Source organism: Pseudorasbora parva, chromosome 3 (genome assembly GCF_024679245.1).
Source record: "Pseudorasbora parva isolate DD20220531a chromosome 3, ASM2467924v1, whole genome shotgun sequence".
NCBI classification, from domain to species: domain Eukaryota; kingdom Metazoa; phylum Chordata; class Actinopteri; order Cypriniformes; family Gobionidae; genus Pseudorasbora; species Pseudorasbora parva.
The window spans coordinates 32,298,995-32,319,116 of NC_090174.1; the positions used below are offsets into that span (position 1 = coordinate 32,298,995).

The 20,122-nt window shown below is 37.2% G+C and overlaps 1 protein-coding gene across 1 annotated transcript in view; it reads left to right on the forward strand.

Moving 5' to 3' along the window:
- The first annotated feature begins 477 nt into the window (after positions 1–477).
- Positions 478–20,122, forward strand: part of pld2 (phospholipase D2) — a 34,814-nt gene continuing 15,169 nt past the window's right edge. The window contains exons 1-21 of the mRNA XM_067438441.1: positions 478–748; positions 856–985; positions 5,984–6,112; positions 11,032–11,159; positions 11,232–11,374; positions 11,479–11,572; positions 11,711–11,776; positions 12,313–12,371; positions 12,469–12,603; positions 13,924–14,034; positions 14,139–14,282; positions 14,392–14,475; positions 14,845–14,923; positions 15,176–15,286; positions 15,439–15,633; positions 15,736–15,892; positions 17,950–18,068; positions 18,176–18,289; positions 18,420–18,524; positions 19,718–19,806; positions 19,909–20,022. Coding sequence (XP_067294542.1) covers positions 6,007–6,112; positions 11,032–11,159; positions 11,232–11,374; positions 11,479–11,572; positions 11,711–11,776; positions 12,313–12,371; positions 12,469–12,603; positions 13,924–14,034; positions 14,139–14,282; positions 14,392–14,475; positions 14,845–14,923; positions 15,176–15,286; positions 15,439–15,633; positions 15,736–15,892; positions 17,950–18,068; positions 18,176–18,289; positions 18,420–18,524; positions 19,718–19,806; positions 19,909–20,022 — 2,153 coding nt within the window. The 5' untranslated portion in view covers positions 478–748; positions 856–985; positions 5,984–6,006. The remainder of the gene's footprint in view (positions 749–855; positions 986–5,983; positions 6,113–11,031; positions 11,160–11,231; positions 11,375–11,478; positions 11,573–11,710; positions 11,777–12,312; positions 12,372–12,468; positions 12,604–13,923; positions 14,035–14,138; positions 14,283–14,391; positions 14,476–14,844; positions 14,924–15,175; positions 15,287–15,438; positions 15,634–15,735; positions 15,893–17,949; positions 18,069–18,175; positions 18,290–18,419; positions 18,525–19,717; positions 19,807–19,908; positions 20,023–20,122) is intronic.

The window sequence follows — 20,122 nt, forward strand, 5'->3', positions numbered from 1 at the left end:
TCTGAGAGCAGTTTTACCTTAATATGGATCTCAATATTTAAAGGTAGCCTACAGAAAAAACGTAGTGGTTTATAGTTACAGAACAACTACAACACAGTAGGCCTACAATCATCTCTTTGAATATATGTATTTAGGTCTATGTATTTATGTTTGTCTCCATAAAAAAGTGGAGGATATTGGATCTTGAACTTTGGAACCAATATTCAGCATCAGTTAAACTTTAGTTTTTAAGTTAGGGTGTAGACAAATGTTAACAGTGCACAAATGGTTTCACGAGAAATGGGTGAGCCTATTGTTTAATCGGTATTTTAAATTCCACACAATGAGTATTTCCTGTACTGTCTAGCCCTGGTGCAGTGAGGGTGTTAATTTCCTGCCATACCCAGAGGTTTCTGTCGTGTATTTGCTTGCTGTTATCCAAGCTTACCCTGTGTCTCTTCTGATGTGTGTGTGTGTGTGTGTGTTGTCTGAGTAGCCTACTCATAAAACCAATGTCCCAGCTAGAGATGCTCATTCGGCGCCTCTGAGGATATTCTGCATCAAGACTCTCCGCGTGTAGGCTATATAGGCTACTGCAGCTGCACGCGTCGCATCTACGCAAATTACGGTGTGGTCGTGATACGTTTGCGCACATTACTAACACACTTGGTGGCTTGTTTTAATAAACCAGCCAACACTTAAAGAGATCATCTATTTATGGAATGTTTCCCTAAACGGACCACATTCATATATTCGCCAGAACGTTCAGGTAAAAGGTAGATGCATACGCACTTATGGATTCATTATGCTGGGGATCATTCTCGGGGCTTTACGGTAAATTCGAACTCTCAAGTTTGTCTACGTTGAATGTTACAGCAAACCACCTACGCCTTGGGAGTTGTGATGGAGGAAAAGTTATCCAGAAGTTTGAGTCTAATTGGGAAATAACAACCTTCGAAACTACAAAGGGCAAAACGAACACTTAATCGCGACAGTTTTCTTGGTGGTGAGTAATATTTAATAAAATCTTGTTTAGTAGCCTGATCGCGTGCATCGGAGTAATGTTGCTCCACGCACATTTTCAAGAATTAATTGTGAAATGTATTTATTAAGCTTGTCCTTACACTCTGAAACCCTTTATTGTTATAAATCTCATACGGTGTTGTAAAGCAGCTAGTTAAATAGATTTTCTGTCTGAGTTTCGTTTTATTTGGCGAGTGAAAGTGTCTCATCAAACACGAGACAGGAATGTTAATGGTCACGAATGTAAAAGATCACTGATGCATAAAAATGGATGTGTCTCAAAAACTAGTTAGCTGGCTGTCTGGACAGCATTTGGTGCGCCTTAAACGCGTGATGCCAGCAGATCATGAACACTCCTTCCCACATCCTCTCTCGACTCGACTAGTGGACAAACGCCTCATCCGGGTTACCAGAAAGAATTCAGGTTTGGAGATATTTTGAAGAGGAAAGCGTCTGGGATGTGTGTTCTCATGGGACAGGAGATGCTGGATAGATCAGTCATATCACATTCCTGTCTGTCCTGGGAAAAAAATAATTGAAAGCATTTGCATAGTTTGATTTGGACTTACATAGTAACGTAGGCCTGTGATATACCCTTCATAATAAAACATTTTACAGACTTAAACATTTCCATAGTATCTCTTATCTCTGACAGCACACAAAGGTGGCTGTTATCAGGTGTTAATTATATTGCTCTTCAGGAAATTACATATTATTAAGTAAGACAGCACTTTTTTCCTTCTAAAAAGTGATTTGTAGCTTTGGTTTCCATATCTAGGCAAAAGAGTTGCTCATTTGGAAATCAAATGCAAATAGCTGCAGACAGTGTATCTCAAGAGTGAAATACAGTGTCAAATCATTTTATTCAAACATGGTTTTATGATTGGTTTTATCTCGTATCTTTTTATGTTTATGATGTGTTTAATATCTCCCTCCCTTTTTTCCAGCCCCTTTCTAGTTTACTTTAATTTCTCTCTCTCCCACTGTGCCTTCTAGTGTTTCACCTGGAACCTGGTTGCCTGGCAACAGTGGGCACAGTCAGCCAGTGCAACACCCTCTCATAGACCTTATTCAGAGCAGCACTATGATAGGTATGAAAGAGAGACTGTGAGGGATAGACTTAACATGTTTTCAATGGAATTTGCATTGAAAAGCTCTATAAACTCCTAGATCACTCATTTAATTCCACAGCTCACCTTGCCTGGAGTTTTATGTCTACTGAAATTTCTTGTAAAGATATTTTTCCACTTTTTTTGCACAGTTTTGTCAGCAGAGCAATCCAAAAACACATTAAATAGCATACAAACCACTGAAGAGATGTATGTCGATCCCTCACAGCCTTGCTTTCATTCCTGTTAAAAATGTTCTCTTCCTTTTTTACTTCAAATATTTGAATTTATAATAACAACTGTTTAAAAGTTTTGAGGTGGTCTATTATTCTCAACAAGGCTTTGTTTAGTTGATCAAAAATACAGTAAAAGAAGTAATATTGTGAAATAGTATTACAATTTTAAAAACCTGTTTTATATTTTAATGTATTTTAAAATTGTATTGATTCCTGTGATGGCAAAGCTGAATTTTCAGCATCATTACTCCAGTCTTCAATGTCACATATCCTTCAGAAATCATTTTAATACAATGCATGATACGAATTGGTGCGCAAGAAGCATTCCTACTACTATCAATACTGTTTAATATTTTTGTGGAGAAAGTGACATTTATGAGATTTCAGGATTTTTTTTCAGGGTTTTTAGATTACTATAAAGTTTGAAAGAATCAGAAATCTCAGTAGATGATTTAATGTCACTCTGATCAATTAGTATTCATTTCTTTTCAAACAAATGTCTGTCAGTTGTGTCAGTGATGATGTTAGAGTTATATCCAGTGTCGTTATAGAAACTCAGAGACATCGTTAATAGCAGGTATCAGGTAGACATGGTTTATATTACCTAAGGTATCTTCTGCTTTGTTAATTACTTATAACAGCACTGTTTCAGAGACTGTTTCTGGAGGTTCCCCACAATGTTATGAATGCCTTGTCAGACACGCCTAGTTTGGGTGTTTAAGTCTCAAGTCTTACTTGAGACTTAACAAAACCAGCAAGCAATTTTGCATTTAAAAGACGTCTAATAGGCTAAAAGGCTATCAAGGCAAAAACGAGGCAAAATTTGGGCTTTCAGTAAAATGTAATGGACATTTAACCATAGCCCAAGAATAGACTTGTCATCATAAACACCCTGTAATCATTGTTGACTTTGCTTACATGATTGAATATCAAACATCTCTTAAGATGGCGAAACAGACTGTCCTCCAAAGAGAAATGACTCTATAGGTCGTTTTTCAAGCACTTTATTTACGTTTTAAAAACATGCTTCCTCTAGCTGGCGTAAAAATAATGACTGTCGTTACCAATCAGAATGTGTGTTCATTTAAATGCAAAGTGTGGACTTTTTAATTTTTACCACCATTTGTCATATTTCCATTTAAAAATCTTTTTATTAGCAATTTCACTCACCCCACCCCTAAACCTACCTAGTGATTTATAGTGCATACACTTTATGAGCACACGCGTTCCCTGAGATCAAACCCACGATTGCATGATCACATGATGTTGTATTTTGCAATGCTATATCAATTGAGCTACACAAAACCCCGAAATATTATGCAGATAAAAGGGAACAATGCATTAAAAAGAAAGTGTCCTGTTGACGATAGGGGCGCAACTTTATTAAACGCTCCTATAGGTCGTATTTCAGGGAAGTTACAAACGACCTATATAGGCGTATTGGTTGGAGGACATGTTGCAGCAAAAACAACATGCAACCGAATTCAAGGTTATTTTAGCTTGAAGTGGGTTACTCATAGCTGGGCTATATCGGGTCTAGTTAAACAAGGTCAGTAAAATGACGGTTATTGCTTGCTGGATACTAATGCGCTGATGAGTTGAACCAGGTTTGACTAGGTTTTGATCTAAAATGTGTCCTTTTGAGGTGCATGCTGGAACAGGGTTGGAAATCAATTCCTGTGTCAGAATATGGTTACTTCCATATTATATAATAGGCGAAAAAATAGTATGTGAGCCAAAAGTATGTCCAAATTTATAGTATTCATAAAATAGCAGTTGAAAAGTGACTTGGTACGTCCAGCTCAATTCTGAAGTGCACATCTAATGGACAATTTATTATCCTATGAGGCCGCGGGAGAGAAGTTGTGAATGGCAAAAAAGCAACGCAACTGACACTGTAAATCAGATTACAGTGACAACAATGCACGTTTTGTACGTTTCATTCAATAGCGTACTTTTTTTGACCGCAAAGCAATTATAGTAACTACTGCACTTTTGTACACAGTAGCTGTTCTACATGACTTTAGAATTAAAATCCACTGTCAAATCAGCTGATATCAATTATATTTCACATATGTCTTTTTATTTGTCTACTCTCAACCCAATAATTCACTAATGATAGATTAGTGAATCATCTGTGCCACAGCTAGAGTGAAGATTTTTTTTTATTGCTTGAGTGCTGTGCTCCTTTGTTTTAGTGGCAAAGTTGCTTTAGAAATACAACGCAGTTCAGCCCAAAGACCATCTGGATTGAGTCCAACAGCCACAAGCGCTTTAGCTTTTTTGTCCTAGTTATTTTTACTTGTGCTTGAATACAGATTATGTGATGGTAATAACAAAAGTGCAGACAAATCCTGCACCTGTGAATATAATATACATGTACAGTAATAGGAGGAATAATGTTGTTTTAATCATACATATTTTCATACATATTATACTATGCCGCTTAAGTTGCTTTACAATTAAATTGCATACAAATTGCCAAAATATGAAAAATGCATTTATAAAAAACAAACAGCAAATAAAATAACCTAATAATAAATGGAGAATAATACATCAATGAAGAAATACAAAGAAGATTATGGAACTACTGGTTTCCAATCGGAAGAACCTCAAATATAGCAAAAAGTAAAAAGATTTATCTTGAAGCTATGGCTGGTATGAACGGTAAGATGATTATTTAGTTCCTGGAGTGTGTGTTGGAAACTCAGATCTCTATCCAATAGATTTTTTTTTATTTCAATTAAATGACTATACTATATTTTAGTTTAATAATGTTTTTTATTTCATATTTTGTATTTTTAGGGGATTTTATGGTACAAAATTATACTTATGGAATAAATATGATCTGATCTAGATATGATATGAACACACGTTTGGTATTTCTTAAAGAAGACAGTTGGCAGGTTATAGCTAAAAAAAAAACATAAGTTTGTTATTGTGCATTTATATACTATTTTTAAATATGTATTTTCCAAAACATGTTTTACTTTAAAAATGTGAGAAAAGCAAAGCCATAAATCTAAGCAAGTTTTGTTCCACATTTGAGGCTGAATAAGCTAAGATTTTATTTAGGTGCAGTACCAAACATTTCCATTAGATTCATTTCCTTTCCCATTAGTTTACAATGCGATAATTTTTGACTGAAAACAGTACATTTGTGACAATTTTTTTCAGGACCATTTAACCTTTTCTGATTCTAAAACAATGTTTCAGTAAAAATGACCAAACAGCACCACAGGGTTAAGCTACTGTTTAGATTTGTCCTTTTCAGGCGTTTTCTTAACTTAATTGTTTAAAGATCAAGTTTATAGATCAAGTTAAATCGCACATATCATGTTAAGTAGCAGAGAACATGCAACACTTTCTCACCACTTAAAAGACAAGCCATGCGATCTGCTGTAAACAGAGAAGAGCAGGGGTCCCAGCACACATCCCTGCTGTTCCCCAGTACAATAATATAGGTGTCAGGATGTACATTATGTTTTGCATCAGCTGTTCTGACACATCTGGAGAATAGTTTGCTCGCTTCTAGTATCTAATTTTGTCATGGTAACTTTTGCATTTTGTTAACTGTTGAAAAAAACAAAGTGAATTTGTGTGCATGGGTGTTCATTTGTTGGTGTGTTTACACAGGTGTGTGATGGTCCAGAAGCCTTATGGCCAGCCCTGAGACAAATGCAGCTCAAAGGTGGCGAAAATGTGTGGACTCCGTGCTGTGCAACCTTACTGAGGATCAGCTAAAGTCTATCAAAGACAACAGTGGTGAGACCAATCACACACAATAGTTTTTATGTTAACAGATAAAAGTTTGAACCCTGTCCTCTCAAGTAAACTCAAAGACCTTGATCGTTTAGTTCATGTGTTTTTACTTTGAGCTGGAATGAGCACCTCTTGGGCACACAGTTTTCATTGGCTTTTTAGCTTGTTCACTATGTAAATTATTTTCTTGCTGCTGCCTGTCCACACCTTAATGGACAAATTCAAAACTACTCATTGTAGTTTACATATTAATAGTTTAGACATTTAGTGTTAACTATTTATCGGTTTTAAATGGAACAACATGAAAATAATTATTGGTTTATTGGTGTTGGCTAAAATAGTAATATTACCGCATTCCTGATAGTTGAGGCCGATGCAGGCAGAAGTCGGCTATCCCAAGAGCACAACAGCTTTTTTTAAAACATATATTTGTCATAGACAAATACATTTACAGTTTATATTTGCAGGTGGTGTCATGTACCAAGAACACACATTATTTTCTGATATACAGTAGAGATCAGAATTAGCAAACAACATACAATTTCCTAAATTTTAAGGTCACTGCTTAGTCCTTTTTGACATTATCCTAACAGGAGCAGAAGGGCAGTTTTTGAAGCATATTTCACAAGTTAAATATATTCTGAAGTACAGTATTTACAACTTAAATAAGACAATTGAAAAATAACGCTGGTCAAAATTAGAGAACACTTTCAGATACTTTCAAGCTTTGGGTGTTAATCTGGCACTTGGTGCTAATTTCCGTAATAATCTGGCAAACCCTATTTAACTTGAAGCAAACTTTCCAATTTTCACTGACTTTGCAAGATGTCAAGCCACTCTAAGGTTACTGAAACCCTACGACACCAGGGTGTCCAGATGAAGGCCAAAGGGATGACCCTTTCAGCTATTGCAAAAGAAGTTGTTCATTCCAAATCTGTAATTTCTAGAATATTAAAGCTTTACAAAGACACAAATTCATTCAAGTACCCAAAAAGGTACGCAAGACCAATGCACGAGAGGACAGGAGAATGCGGAGACTTTCAATGTGGAATCGGTTCAACACTGCAGCTGGAATTACTCGCCAGTTCAGAGCTGAACACAGTAAGGATCTGTTTTGCCATACAGTGTCTTCTAATTTAAGAGAATTCAGACTGAATGCTCACTCTGCAGTGACCAAGCCTCTCATCAGCAGAAAGAATCAAAAGGCTAGACTAACCTTTGCTGAGGGGCATGTTGTGTGAACAGAGGAGAACTTGTTTAAGTTTATTTTAGTGATGAATGCAAGTTTAATTTATTTGTGTCTGATGGGAAACATTATGTTGGCATCAAACTGGGGAAAGATTGAACCCAAAGTGCCCAAAGAAGTCAGTGAAAGTTGGAGGAAGTGGCATGGTTTTGGGGATGTTTCTGCAGTAGGAGTTGGGCCTATTATAAAGCTACATGGCAGAACCTCAGAACCTGTTTATCAGAACCTTCTTCAGCAACATGTGGTTTCTTCACTGCGAGCCTCTCCTAATAAGCACGCAATTTTTATGCAAGACAATGCCCCCTATCACACTGCAAAACGGGTTGAGCAGTTCCTTGAACATGAGAACATTGAAATAATGAAATGGCCAGCCCAGAGTCTGATCTAAACCCCATTGAAAATCTATGTAAAATCATTGAGACAGAGCAGCATGCGTCATTATCTGAAAGCCACGCCCACCGGGGGGTGGGGGTGGGTTGCAGGGGGTTGGGACAAACCAACCGTCTCCATTGACTTTCTATTGTGGGAAGCGACCTCCTTATCATTTCTGACTTATTTAAAAAAAAATCTAACAATGTCTAAAAGCTGATATGTGACAAGGTGTACAGAAAACAAGCTAAAGAACCCAGAACCAAAAACCCCAGAAGTTTTTATAAGCTGTGGACCCAGAAAACGAGTGTTTAAAGACCTAAAAGTGGATACAGGCAGTTAAGACAGAGCGCAACATGTTATATTACACTGAGAACTACGTCCACTGGATGGGAAAGTAATCAGCGACAGGAAATATAATATATAAAACTGACATTTGGATATTTGACAACATGTTTACTGCACACATAGACATACTGAGACATACTAAGTGTCAGGATCCCAAAATTGGCCCATTCTTCCTGCTGAAGCTTCACGTCTTATTGCCTGTATCCACCTTTATCTCCTTATAAAAACGTAGGTATGTGTTTTTTAGCCTGTTTGCTGTACACCTAGTCACATATCATCTTTTAGAAATGGTTCTGCTTTTTGTAATAAGTCCGAAATGAGAAGGAGGTAGCCTCACGCAATACAAATTCAAAGAGACTGGAAGAAGAGTGGTCAAGTTCACAGCGGAGCAGTGTGAGTATATAGTGGTGTCCTGTGGCAGCAGATGTGCAGAGCTCATTCAAAGCAAGGGCCTCTATAATTCCTACAAATTTTTGACTGCTGTAAGCATCACATTTTAGTTGTAATGTTTTTTTTTGTGCTGCATTGGTTATTGTTCTCTAATTTTGATTGCAGTGTTTTTGACAAAATAAAGGTTTTTGTTGAAGTACCTTGGTATTTTGTAAAACATGCTAGCAGAACAATGGTATACCCACAGGCAGCTAATCGTCCTTCAAACTTCAAGCAATGAATATCAACAATATTTCTGAAAAAAATCTAATGTTTCTAAATTGTTCTCTAATTTTGATCCCCACTGTAGACAATTAAGACTATGACAATGACAATGTGAGCTGTAAGAATATTTGATAACACTTTATTTTACAGTGTCCCTGTTGTATGTTTACGTGTAGTTACCATAGTAATAAAAGTCAGTTATGCATAGTTACATGCAACTAATCCTAACCCTAAATACATAGTAAGTAAATGTAGTTAATTACTATTACCTAGAACATAACTGTATAATTACACTGTAACACGGACACCTTAAAAAAAGTGTAACAAGGTATTATGTGATCAAATAATTCCAGTGCCCATTTTGTCTTTGCAACTAAGGAATTGCAGGGGACAGGCATAATGCTTGTGACATTTTCTTAGTATTTATTTTATTAAAGAAAAAACAGTTATTAGTTATTTGCTTCACAATTCACAGTTAACCTACAGACTCCTTTTCAATCACTGGTTTATCTCTAAGGACAAAAGATTATTCATGCCACATCCACATGTCAGTCATGCTTCAAGAACAGGTATTGAAAGTTTCACAATGGGTCGTTGTACTTCCCTGTGAAAAAAATTGTGAAATGTGTAGAATGCAGAGAGAGGATTGACTGGCTTCAGAGCTGTTTTCTCTCATTCACATTCTTCTAGTAGGATTGTTTTCTTGAGCACAACACTGAAACTGAGTGACTCATCTGATCTTTGACCTCTGCTGATATAACATTGTTGATACTGAGGCCTGTCACAGTGGCTCTTCTTCAAAACACAATGAGTAACGAAGGGGCCAAAGTCTGGAATTCAAAATCCAACATAAACAATCATTATGGTGTAAAATAAAAATGTTCTAGGTCACCAATCTAGTTATCTGTGGGGAGGGGACAGGGGAGCTAAAGCTCATTAAATATGCAAATCTAAACCAATCCTTGCCATGGGTGTTTACATCTAAGTCTTCAATGTGTCATGCCCATTAAAACCCAGTGTTCAGAAAAGAGACTCAAAACCAGTGTAGAAAATAGCCTATTACTTATTAGTTATGATTTTTTGAATGTAAAAGCCACACAAACATCATTAGTTGACCTCAGACAACAATATATATATTTTTTAAAAGCCAGTTCATGACACCTTTAAATGCAAATGATCTGCGACACCCGGCCCCATTTCTAAAAGAGGGCGGTTTCAAGAGCTCAAGTTAGCAGCTCTGATTAGCCTACCTCATGCAGACCTCAAAAATGTCCGAAACTGTTCAACCTTTTATTTTCAAACTGGAGTCAGACAATAAAGGAGTGACTCAATAAAAAGTGACGTGTAGAATGAGACAGGACGTTTCTGAATGTTAGTTGATGAATTTATGTTGCTAATGTGGAGGTAACTATCTTCAAGTCATCGATTAGCTTATTCTGATTAGATCATTTAAAAATCGCTCGTGTGGCAGCTTTTGTAAGATGTCTTCAGAGTATATATGTTGGATTAAGATAGAACAGGTAGTTTAGTTTAATTATGGTTATAATATGTTGTCAACTTAATTTTATGACATGCTATTGCATTTGTATTATGTACTGTATTGCAATAAATGTGAAAAGATGGATGCCCTGCTTGAGTAGATTCCCAAATGTGCTCTACTACAACAACTCTTCCTCTTCTAAACATGGCCTAACCCCCTTTTGTTGCATGTTCCAGGGGTCAGTATTTATGTAAATTTTAAGGTTTGTGATGTCACCAACCCTGGGAAGAAGCTTGTTGTAGTCCCAACCAAGCCGTTTGTTGTAGTCCTTAAAAAGCGATTTCTGTAAAAGAAAATCTCTGCCTTTGCTTTGAACTTTGAGCATCGTAACTTTGCAGATGTTCTTTACATTACACACTAACTAAAGTTAAAAAAGTTAAATCATAATCAACCTCCCCTTGAAGATCTTGAGTCCGAGAGCATTTTTTTTTTTGCCTTGGTGCTTGGTCTTGTTATGAAATTTGGAGCATATGGAGTGGACTTACACTTGACACTCCTTCTGGTCTCTGCCTTAACTCAAACTCAAACTCGAGTAAGCTGGTCTCGACTATAACACTGGGTTTTACACAAACGTGGGGGGGGTTCATTCATCTTGAGTGTTTTGCTTTCATAAAAACAGAAGTTCATAATGATTTTTCAATTAGACTTTCCACTTATATTGTCCTGCTAATAATTTATTATGACATTTTTAGTATTAAATTAGACAAATAAAAAAGCATTTTTGCAAAGTGGCTTTATTCTTGTCTTTCTGTGTCTTTCTATCAGAGGAGCGGGACTTTTTTGTGGTACATCATCTGGCAGACCTGAAGGAGGGATGCATCTCTCCTCTCATTCATGGCACGCCTATCACCTGCAAAGTGGAAAACATGGAGCGATATACCACCCGCTCCAAGGTGCGTTTGTGGGTTTTTACTTAACGGTGTATGGTTGGGTTATACCTGACAGTCCAAATATTCCGTTTGTAGGTACATGTGTGCACTTTGTACACAGTCCGTCTGACACATGGTGAGTTCACATGGACGGTGAAAAAAAAGTACAAGCACTTCCAGGAGCTCCACAGAGACCTGTACAAACACAAAGTGTTGCTGCAGTTGCTGCCTCTGGGGAGGTGAGCGCACACGCACAAGCAAATTCACAATGCTTCATTTGTTTGGCCTGGAGTTTCGACCTAGTGTTTCCCTTTCCTTTCATTTTGCTTTTGATTTGAATTAGATTTGCCATTCAGAGACAACAGCTGGCATCTTTGACAGAGGACATGCCCACTTTACATGGAACTGATAGAATCAGGAGAACGTCTAGCAAGCCGGTACATATATACATATATAGAGGGAAGTGATGCTTTGCTTTATTTATATATATATATATATATATAAGCAAAGCATCACTTCCCTCCAAAAGTTGTACACAATGTGTTGTTTAAGGTGTTTTTATTTGTATTTTCCAGAAATATCTGGAGGAATATTTAAACAACTTGCTAGAAAACACATTCTACAAGAGCTATCATGTGATGGTGAGAAGACTTACATGCACATATATTATATGTATAATAATTACTCTACCCCTAAAAGAAAACCTTTTAATTTTTAGAATTAAAATATATATTTTTTTAAATAAATGTAAATTTGACTGGTATGTGGTATATGTTTTCAACCGATATTCATATACCTTTAGAATACTTTTTCTGCTTTATATACTGACAGTTATTTGTCCTTCAATATTGGGTCTACTAAATAATAATAAAAATAATGCATATGTCCAAATTAAAGGGATAGTTCACCCAAAAATGAAAATTTGATGAACCCCGTAGAACACAAATTAAGATTTTTAACTTCAACCGTTGCCCCATTGACATGCATTATACGAGTAACGGTTGAAGTTAAAAATCTTCATTTGTGTTCTACTGAAGAAACAAACACACCTGCATCTTGGATGCCCTGGGGGTAAGCAGATAAACATCACATTTTCATTTTTGGGAAAACTATCCCTTTAATCCTCTCACACTTGTATACATACATAGTAAAGAGTGTGTGTATATCATGCTCTCAGTTAGACTTCCTGGCAATCAGTCCGCTGTCCTTCATCAGAGACCTTGGACCCAAAGGCCTGTGAGTACAGACAAAATATGTTTCTTATTTTGTGATTTTAGTACTATTCCATTGTTGCTTGCATGGTTTTCTGTAATTTTTAATTTTTAATTTTTAGAGAAGGCTATATTCTGAAACGGTCCGGGGGTCACCGCATCCAGGGACTCAACTGTATCGGACACCATCAGTTCTGTTTCCGCTGGTCCCGCCGCTGGCTTGTGGTGAAGGATTCGTTCCTCCTGTATATGTCCAGGTGAGTTCACTACAAAAAAAAAAAATCCACCTGTGTTCTTTTATCTGACACCTCTTCATGCTATTTTTCTTTGTTTCATGTTACCACGTCTTTATATCAAAGCTGTGAATGGATGAGAACACACAGCCCCTTGTCCTTGCAAGCTATTTCTTTCTTTTTACTTTACCAGCTTTTTTTTATTCATTGTTCATCAGCATGAGTCATATTTTCCAGAACCCTTTATTGTCATGTGGCAAACCTCTAATTTTACCCTCAGAAAATACTGATTACCACATCCAGCCGAGAAATGCTACATCTTGCATGTTTTATTTATGCAGTATTATACAATGTAGGGTGGAAATGATCGGTCTTTCAAAACAAATATTGATCCGTCTCAGCCTGCAGCTTACTTCCGGCATCAAAATCACGGAAGGTTGTAGAAAGGTTAAAGCTTTAGTTAAAGATAATATAGGACTAGAAGCCTGTCGAACAGGTTCTTCCCTTTACTATATAAGTTCTAGAGGTCATCTGTATTGTGTCATTAAACAAAAACTATGTGATTAAATTACAATCTTAATGTGGACTTGAATGCCCCGTCAGTGTTTTAACAGCATTCAGGAAACAACATGACTCATAATTTTTCCTTCTTCTTTTGTAGCTTGAGCCTGTTTAAGTTAGTTGCAGTAATGCATCATTCCTGTATGCCAAACTGCTCTAGAAATCAGAATGATTTCCTTGAAAACAGAGGTGACACTTTGCCCAGCCCTTTACTGTGTGCCAGCAAAAAGTCCTGAAGGCAGTACTCAAAATAGGCTGGCACACAATGGTATGCAGTACAGGCACTTCTATATTTTAAACTGCAGTGTACTCTCACTTTTTCTTGTGTACCGGCACTTCTCACATGTTGCTGGTACTCTGAGCACCTCATCATAAAATATATTTGTCAGGGACTGCTTTCCAATGTATAAGGACATTTAAGTCATGTTTGTTTACTTATTTTCATAAAGAACAATCAGAGGTGCTGTCTCTGTGGTTGACTGGCCTCATCTGGGTGTGGACCTGCTCACAATATGTTGTTTATCTAAATGTTTGACATACTCTAGTATATATTGCCAAAAGTTTACATGCACATGAACTTTAATGACATCCCATTCTTAATCCGTAGGGTTTAATATGGAGTTTGCCCATCCTTTTATAGCCTACTTTTTTTCTGGACTCTGCTCTGAATAGACTCAGCATGTGTTATTGTTTACTACAATACTCATATTTAATGTGGATTTATATTTAATGTTACATTCTAGTGACTCATTTTGTAATTGATTTTTGTTGTTGTATGTGCAGAGATCCTGGCAATGTGTCGTTTGTCCTGCTGTTTGACCCTGAGCTGCAGGTGTTGGTTGGACGTGTTTACACTGATACCAAGTATGGCGTCTGCATCGAGAACTTCAGCAGGTAAAACAGTGGAGTCTGGGTGAGGACCAATATCAGGAAGTCCTCCCACTACTGATACTTTTACAGAGGTGTATGCAGCCACAGCTGGTGTGTGTGTTTTACAGGAAGCTGGTGATTAAGTGTAGTAGCTACAGGCAGGCCCAGTGGTGGAGTCATGAGATTCGGAGTCTCTCTGAGCGATGTGATTTCCACCAGACCCATCGCTTCAAAGGCTTCGCCCCACCCAGGCCGGGCACCCTCACAAAGTGGTGTGTGCATTTGTCCTTGGTGGTGCTTCTGTTCAAAGAAAATGTATTAATTTATTAGTTAGTCTAATGAAGTGGGTACCGAGTAAATGACTTGCTGGTTGATTGACAGGTATGTTAACGGAAATGGCTATTTCTCAGACCTGGCTGATGCACTGGAACAGGCCAAGGAGGAGATCTTCATCACTGATTGGTGGTCAGTACATGGCCAATACTACATTTGATTAAAAAAAAAAGTGTTTTTTTTGTTTTTATATATATATATATAATACAATCCAGACATACTGCTTCCACCATGTTGGCATAATTTTTTTTTATGTTTTTAATCAAATTAATGCAGACTTGGTGAGCATAAGAAACGTCTTTTAAAAATATTAACACATTTTACAAACTCCAAACTTTACAAACTACTAGGAAAATAGATATTCATATGCTGGGAGTATCTAGATTCAGTTGTACAATATTGTGTTGTCATTGTTCTGTGTGTTAGCATATAACTGTATATTTAATTTATGAAAATAGCTGAAGTAAGTGTTGTGAAGTCATTTGAGTTTTCTCTCTGCAGGCTCAGTCCAGAGGTTTTCCTCAAACGTCCAGCTACAGGAACATACTGGCGCTTGGACAAGATTCTCAAACGCAAAGCAGTAAGGGGGAAAACCCTTTTACATTACATGTATTCCTTTATACATTTAATTAATTCTCTCCACTATATATCTTTAAAAGCAGTCCATCTGCCAAACTATGTAAGTATAATATGTTGATGGCTATAAAATTTCAACATTACCTTGTGTGTGTGTGTGTGTGTGTGTGTGTGTGTGTGTGTGTGTGTGTGTGTGTGTGTGTGTGTGTGTGTGTGTGTGTGTGTGTGTGTGTGTGTGTGTGTGTGTGGTGTTTAGGAACAGGGAGTGAAGGTTTGTGTGTTGTTGTATAAGGAGGTGGAATTGGCTCTGGGTATCAATAGCGGCTACAGCAAGAGAACGCTGATGAACCTGCATCCCAATATTAAGGTGTGATTTAATATACACCTCTGCTCTACTGCTGTTTGTCCTCTTCTGCCTCCCAATTTTGTTATTTCTTCACATCATGACAGCTTAATCTTAATGTGTTCTTTTTCCAGGAAATGGTATAGATGATTCATTCTACATTTATTTTGCACTAGGTTATGCGTCACCCTGATCATGTGGCCTCAGTTGTGTTCCTCTGGGCCCATCATGAGAAAATGGTTGCCATCGACCAATCAGTGGCCTTTGTGGGTGGGTTGGATCTTGCGTTTGGGAGGTGGGACGACAGCAACTATAGGCTGAGTGATTTGGAACCCCCAAAACCAGCCAATCATGCAGAGGCAGGCCCAGAGGTACAGTTGTGTTCAGTAGATATGATGAAATGATCCGATACTCTTCATCTCTCCCTGTTTAATATCTCTCACTTACCTACTCACTCCCTCTTCCTGACTCAGTCTGAAACTGTGGATGGCTCTGCGGTTCCTCTGACAGAATCTGCGTCAGAGTGTGAGGATGAAGTCGACCTGAGCTGTAATGCCCTCTTGTGGTTAGGAAAAGATTACAGCAACTTTATCAAAAGAGATTGGACACAGCTGGATCAGCCTTATCAAGGTACACAGTCCAGTGTAGACTTACATAATTACCTATATATATTTTTTAAATCACCCCTCTAACACTTATATAGATCTTTTTATAAAAACGACATTTTTGAACTACAACCTTGAGGGTGCTCCAATCAGGGTTTTTGGGACTTGCCAATGATTATTGATCAGAGGATGCAGTATTAGTCAAAACGATCACTGATGCTGATCACTAAAATAAATAATACTACACGATAAATAGAAGGCTTCAAATAGACCCACTGTGGTTATTTAGCTATTCTTAACAACAATGTATTTTAAGAGATATCATGAATTGACAACTCTTAATTTAATGGCAAATTACATGTGCAGCATATTCCGTTCCTTCTCTTAGAGGTGATTAGGAAAAACAGAAACGTTTTTATCAGTAGATAGTATGAAAATGTAAAACAACACTTCATAGTCTTCACTGTAGAAATTAAATATAGATGAATCCTACAAAATTGACTAAAGAGCAGTGAGTGATTTTCTCTTTGTCTTTTCTTGTTTGATTAACATTAATTACACAGACGGCAGCATGAATATTAGGCTGCTGTCACTTTAAGACCTAATGGAGGGATCCAATGTACTGTTATACATGCAACTTATTTACCAACTCTTTTATTTTCACGTAAGACATAACCGACAGTATTTCATCAAATACTCACCTGGACATTTCAACATATTTATGTGTATATTTAACCATTTAGATGTGAACCCGAAGCTCAGAGTTTACTTCACTTGGCAGCATTCCACTCTGTCTCGTAGCATGCTCACAGAAAACCGTTTGGGGAACAGTATCTCTTTCGCTGCTTAGTGCAGTTTTATTACTAAGATTACTAAAAAGCAACTCTTTTTATTACTAAGTACATCCTGCAGTTTAGCAACAGTAGACTGTATTTTACTACAATCACTGATCTGACGTTAAGTTTGGGCTTTTAGGGAAGAATGAAAGTGCACCGCTGTGAAGGAAAGATATGCACAAAAAATGTACAGCCTTAGTTTCTTGCTGTTATGCTGTAGGGTTGCTGTCGTTGCAATTTCACCGCTCTCTGCAAAGACGTTGCAAATGTATTGTCCTTTTCAGGCACCTGGTAGAACTGCCAGACCGGTGAATGTAGTGAAGCAATTTTAGCTGTGCTTAGAAAATTGTCTCATAGGTTTTGGGTCATCTGATCGGCTCTTTTGATCAGCCTTTATACAGACCACAGATCAATTTATTAAGCTAGTATTGGCCAATAACGAATGGCACCTGATCAATCGGAGCACCCAGTTAATTTGGAAATTACTTGATGTGTTAGATGTGGGAAATGTTCCCTCTAAGTTCATAGTGACATAAAGATAAACTCAGATAGGCTATGCATTGCTTGTTGTCAAACAAGATATCTTTGTCTGCTAGATAACATTTTATATGTATTATATATAGCTGCATTTTCAGCAGGATTTCTCCAGTCAGTGTCACGTGATCCTTCAGAAATCATTCTAATATGCTGATTTGCTAGACTGGGTAAACCTAGCCGATTTGATTTCGCCCGGCAACTCAGTCTGGAAACCTGTACATTAATTTCTACTGCTTCTGTTACACTTTTGCAGGAACTAATCACAGACTGGCTTATCCACCTGGCACACTATTGGCGGGTTTAACATGATGACAGATAGAGAAATGATGGGTCGTTGCATGTTGACTAACCAATTGCATACAGAGTCATTCAAATAATGTTTGTTGATCCCGCCTCTTGTGCAGTAGAAAAAACAGAGCAGACTCCCCAGACCAATGTTACATTTTAAATTGAGCTTGGTCTTGTGATAGCCAGACAACTGATTTGCTGCTTATGAAACATTTCTTATTAGTATCAATGTTGAAAACAGTTGTGCTGCATAATATTTTTTGTGGAAAGCAAGTCATTCTTTGATGAATAATAAGTTGAAAAGGACAGAATTCTTATTATGATTATCTTTTAAATAATTTTTCTGCTTAGAAAAGTCAAAAATACATGAACATTGAATGTGGGTATAGCCAGTAATGTTGCTTCTGCTTTTCCCCCTCAGACAATGTTGACAGAACTCAGGTGCCACGCATCCCCTGGCGAGACCTGGGTGCGGTGCATCATGGGAAAGCAGCCAGAGATCTTGCACGACACTTCATCCAGCGCTGGAACTTCACTAAGGTGAGAAATCAAATGACTCATTTTAGTGATTGCTTTTGAATCTATGTGCACACTAGACACTTCTATCGTTGATTTCTTTTCTTCTTATATTCCATATATCTTTTAAGATCTTTAAGAACAAGTACAAGGATGACTTCTACCCGTACCTGCTGCCGAAATCTCACTACACAGCAGATAAGCTGCCATTCACAATCCCTGGCACCACAAAAGCCTCTGTACAGGTACATATGTGTTCACACAGTTGCCTTTTCTCTTCCTCTTTCCCCCCTCATTTACTTTATTTTGTTTTTTTGCTTTCATCATTTATTCATGTCTGCTTCTCTTTCATACTCCCCTCTTTTATTCACCCAGGTTCTTCGTTCTGTCGATCGCTGGTCCGCTGGCACATTTGAACAATCGATCCTCAATGCCTATGTACATGTTATTGAGAACAGCAAGCATTATATTTATCTAGAGGTAACACTCACTCTATGACCCTACCAAAAACATTTGCCACTGACTCATAAGACTTCACGCACACACAGCTGAACAGACACTGTGCTCTGTTCACACACAAAGTCTCAGTTGTGGAGTTGTTTACAGTGTTCTCTCCCACTAGGATCATGTGATTCCACTGCATTCAGCTGGCAACACACAATAGCCCTCTGCTCTTGCCTCACGCTCAGAAACAGGGTCCTAATGCGAGTCAGTCAAATTAGGAAGAATGTAACAGATATTCCCTCACGTCCAAATGTTTTTGTTCATACAGAAATAATAATAAAAATGGTAACAAGCATTGAAAGCTAAAACTTTTATATTTGGGTATTTAAAAACATTAAATTCATCAACAAACACTGATATTGTCTAGACAACAATTTACTTTTGTATTTTTTTTAATGTGGATATCAATAAATATTAATGATTTAAGATGGACGTTACAACTCTTAAAAAACTATTTCAAATGTATTCGTGAATTTATTTAAAATATATTTAGGTATTTTATAAGACTGTTACCAAGTGCATAATTTGCCATTATTATCTATTTTCTTAAAAAATTGGCAGGCATCTGATTAGTCTACTATTATTCTAGATTATAGAAGTAAATTGAGACTATCCTAACTCTGTGTTTTATTTAGTTATTTATTTGTGATTAGTGATTTTTATAGGGATAGTTTGTGCAGACATGACAATTATGTCATTATATACTCACTCTCATGTCATTTCCAACCTGTATCTTTCTTTCTTCTGTGGAACCTAAAAGAAGATTATTTTGAGAAATATTTCAGAGTTTTGTTGTCCATACTATGGAAGTCAATGATCACCAAAACTGTTTGCTTAACCTACATACTTCAAAAAAAAATGTTTAGTTTTCCTCAAAATAAAGAAAGTTATATAGGTTTGGTATGCCATCAGGATGAGTAATAAAAAATTTAAAAAAACATGTATTTTGGGAATATAGCCATTGGTTGACATATGTAGGTGTGGTGTGAATAAGCCATTACAGGAAAATCAAAATAATTATATGGATTTTATTCCTAAGAATGTTTTGTGAATCTGGCTCCTGGCAGTAGAACATTTAGTAAAGCAGATTTACTGGAAATAGATGCCCAGAGTTGAGCAAAAAAGTGAGACGAATGAAACCAAACCCTCTCTGTCTCTCCTTTTTTTAGAATCAGTTCTTTATCAGCTGCTCAGATGAAAAGTATGTACACAACACCATCGGCGATGCTATTGTCAGACGGATCCTACGGGCTCACAGGTTTGTTATCTCTGTGAGATCCAAGTTCAGTCAAATAAAACGTATTCAACAGTGTTTGTGTTTTATTAGCCTGAAGTGTAAGCTTTGTTTGAATTGTTGTAGTGAGGGAAAGAAGTACAGGGTGTTTGTTGTAATTCCCCTGTTGCCTGGCTTTGAGGGTGACATCAGTCAGGGCGGAGGAAATGCCATTCAGGCTATACTGCACTTTACCTACAGGTACACAAACACACACACTCCAGCCCAGCCAAACAAACATCTACATTAATACACACTCTCACCAATCACCACCCAAAATATGCAGTCGTGTTTTGCTAAC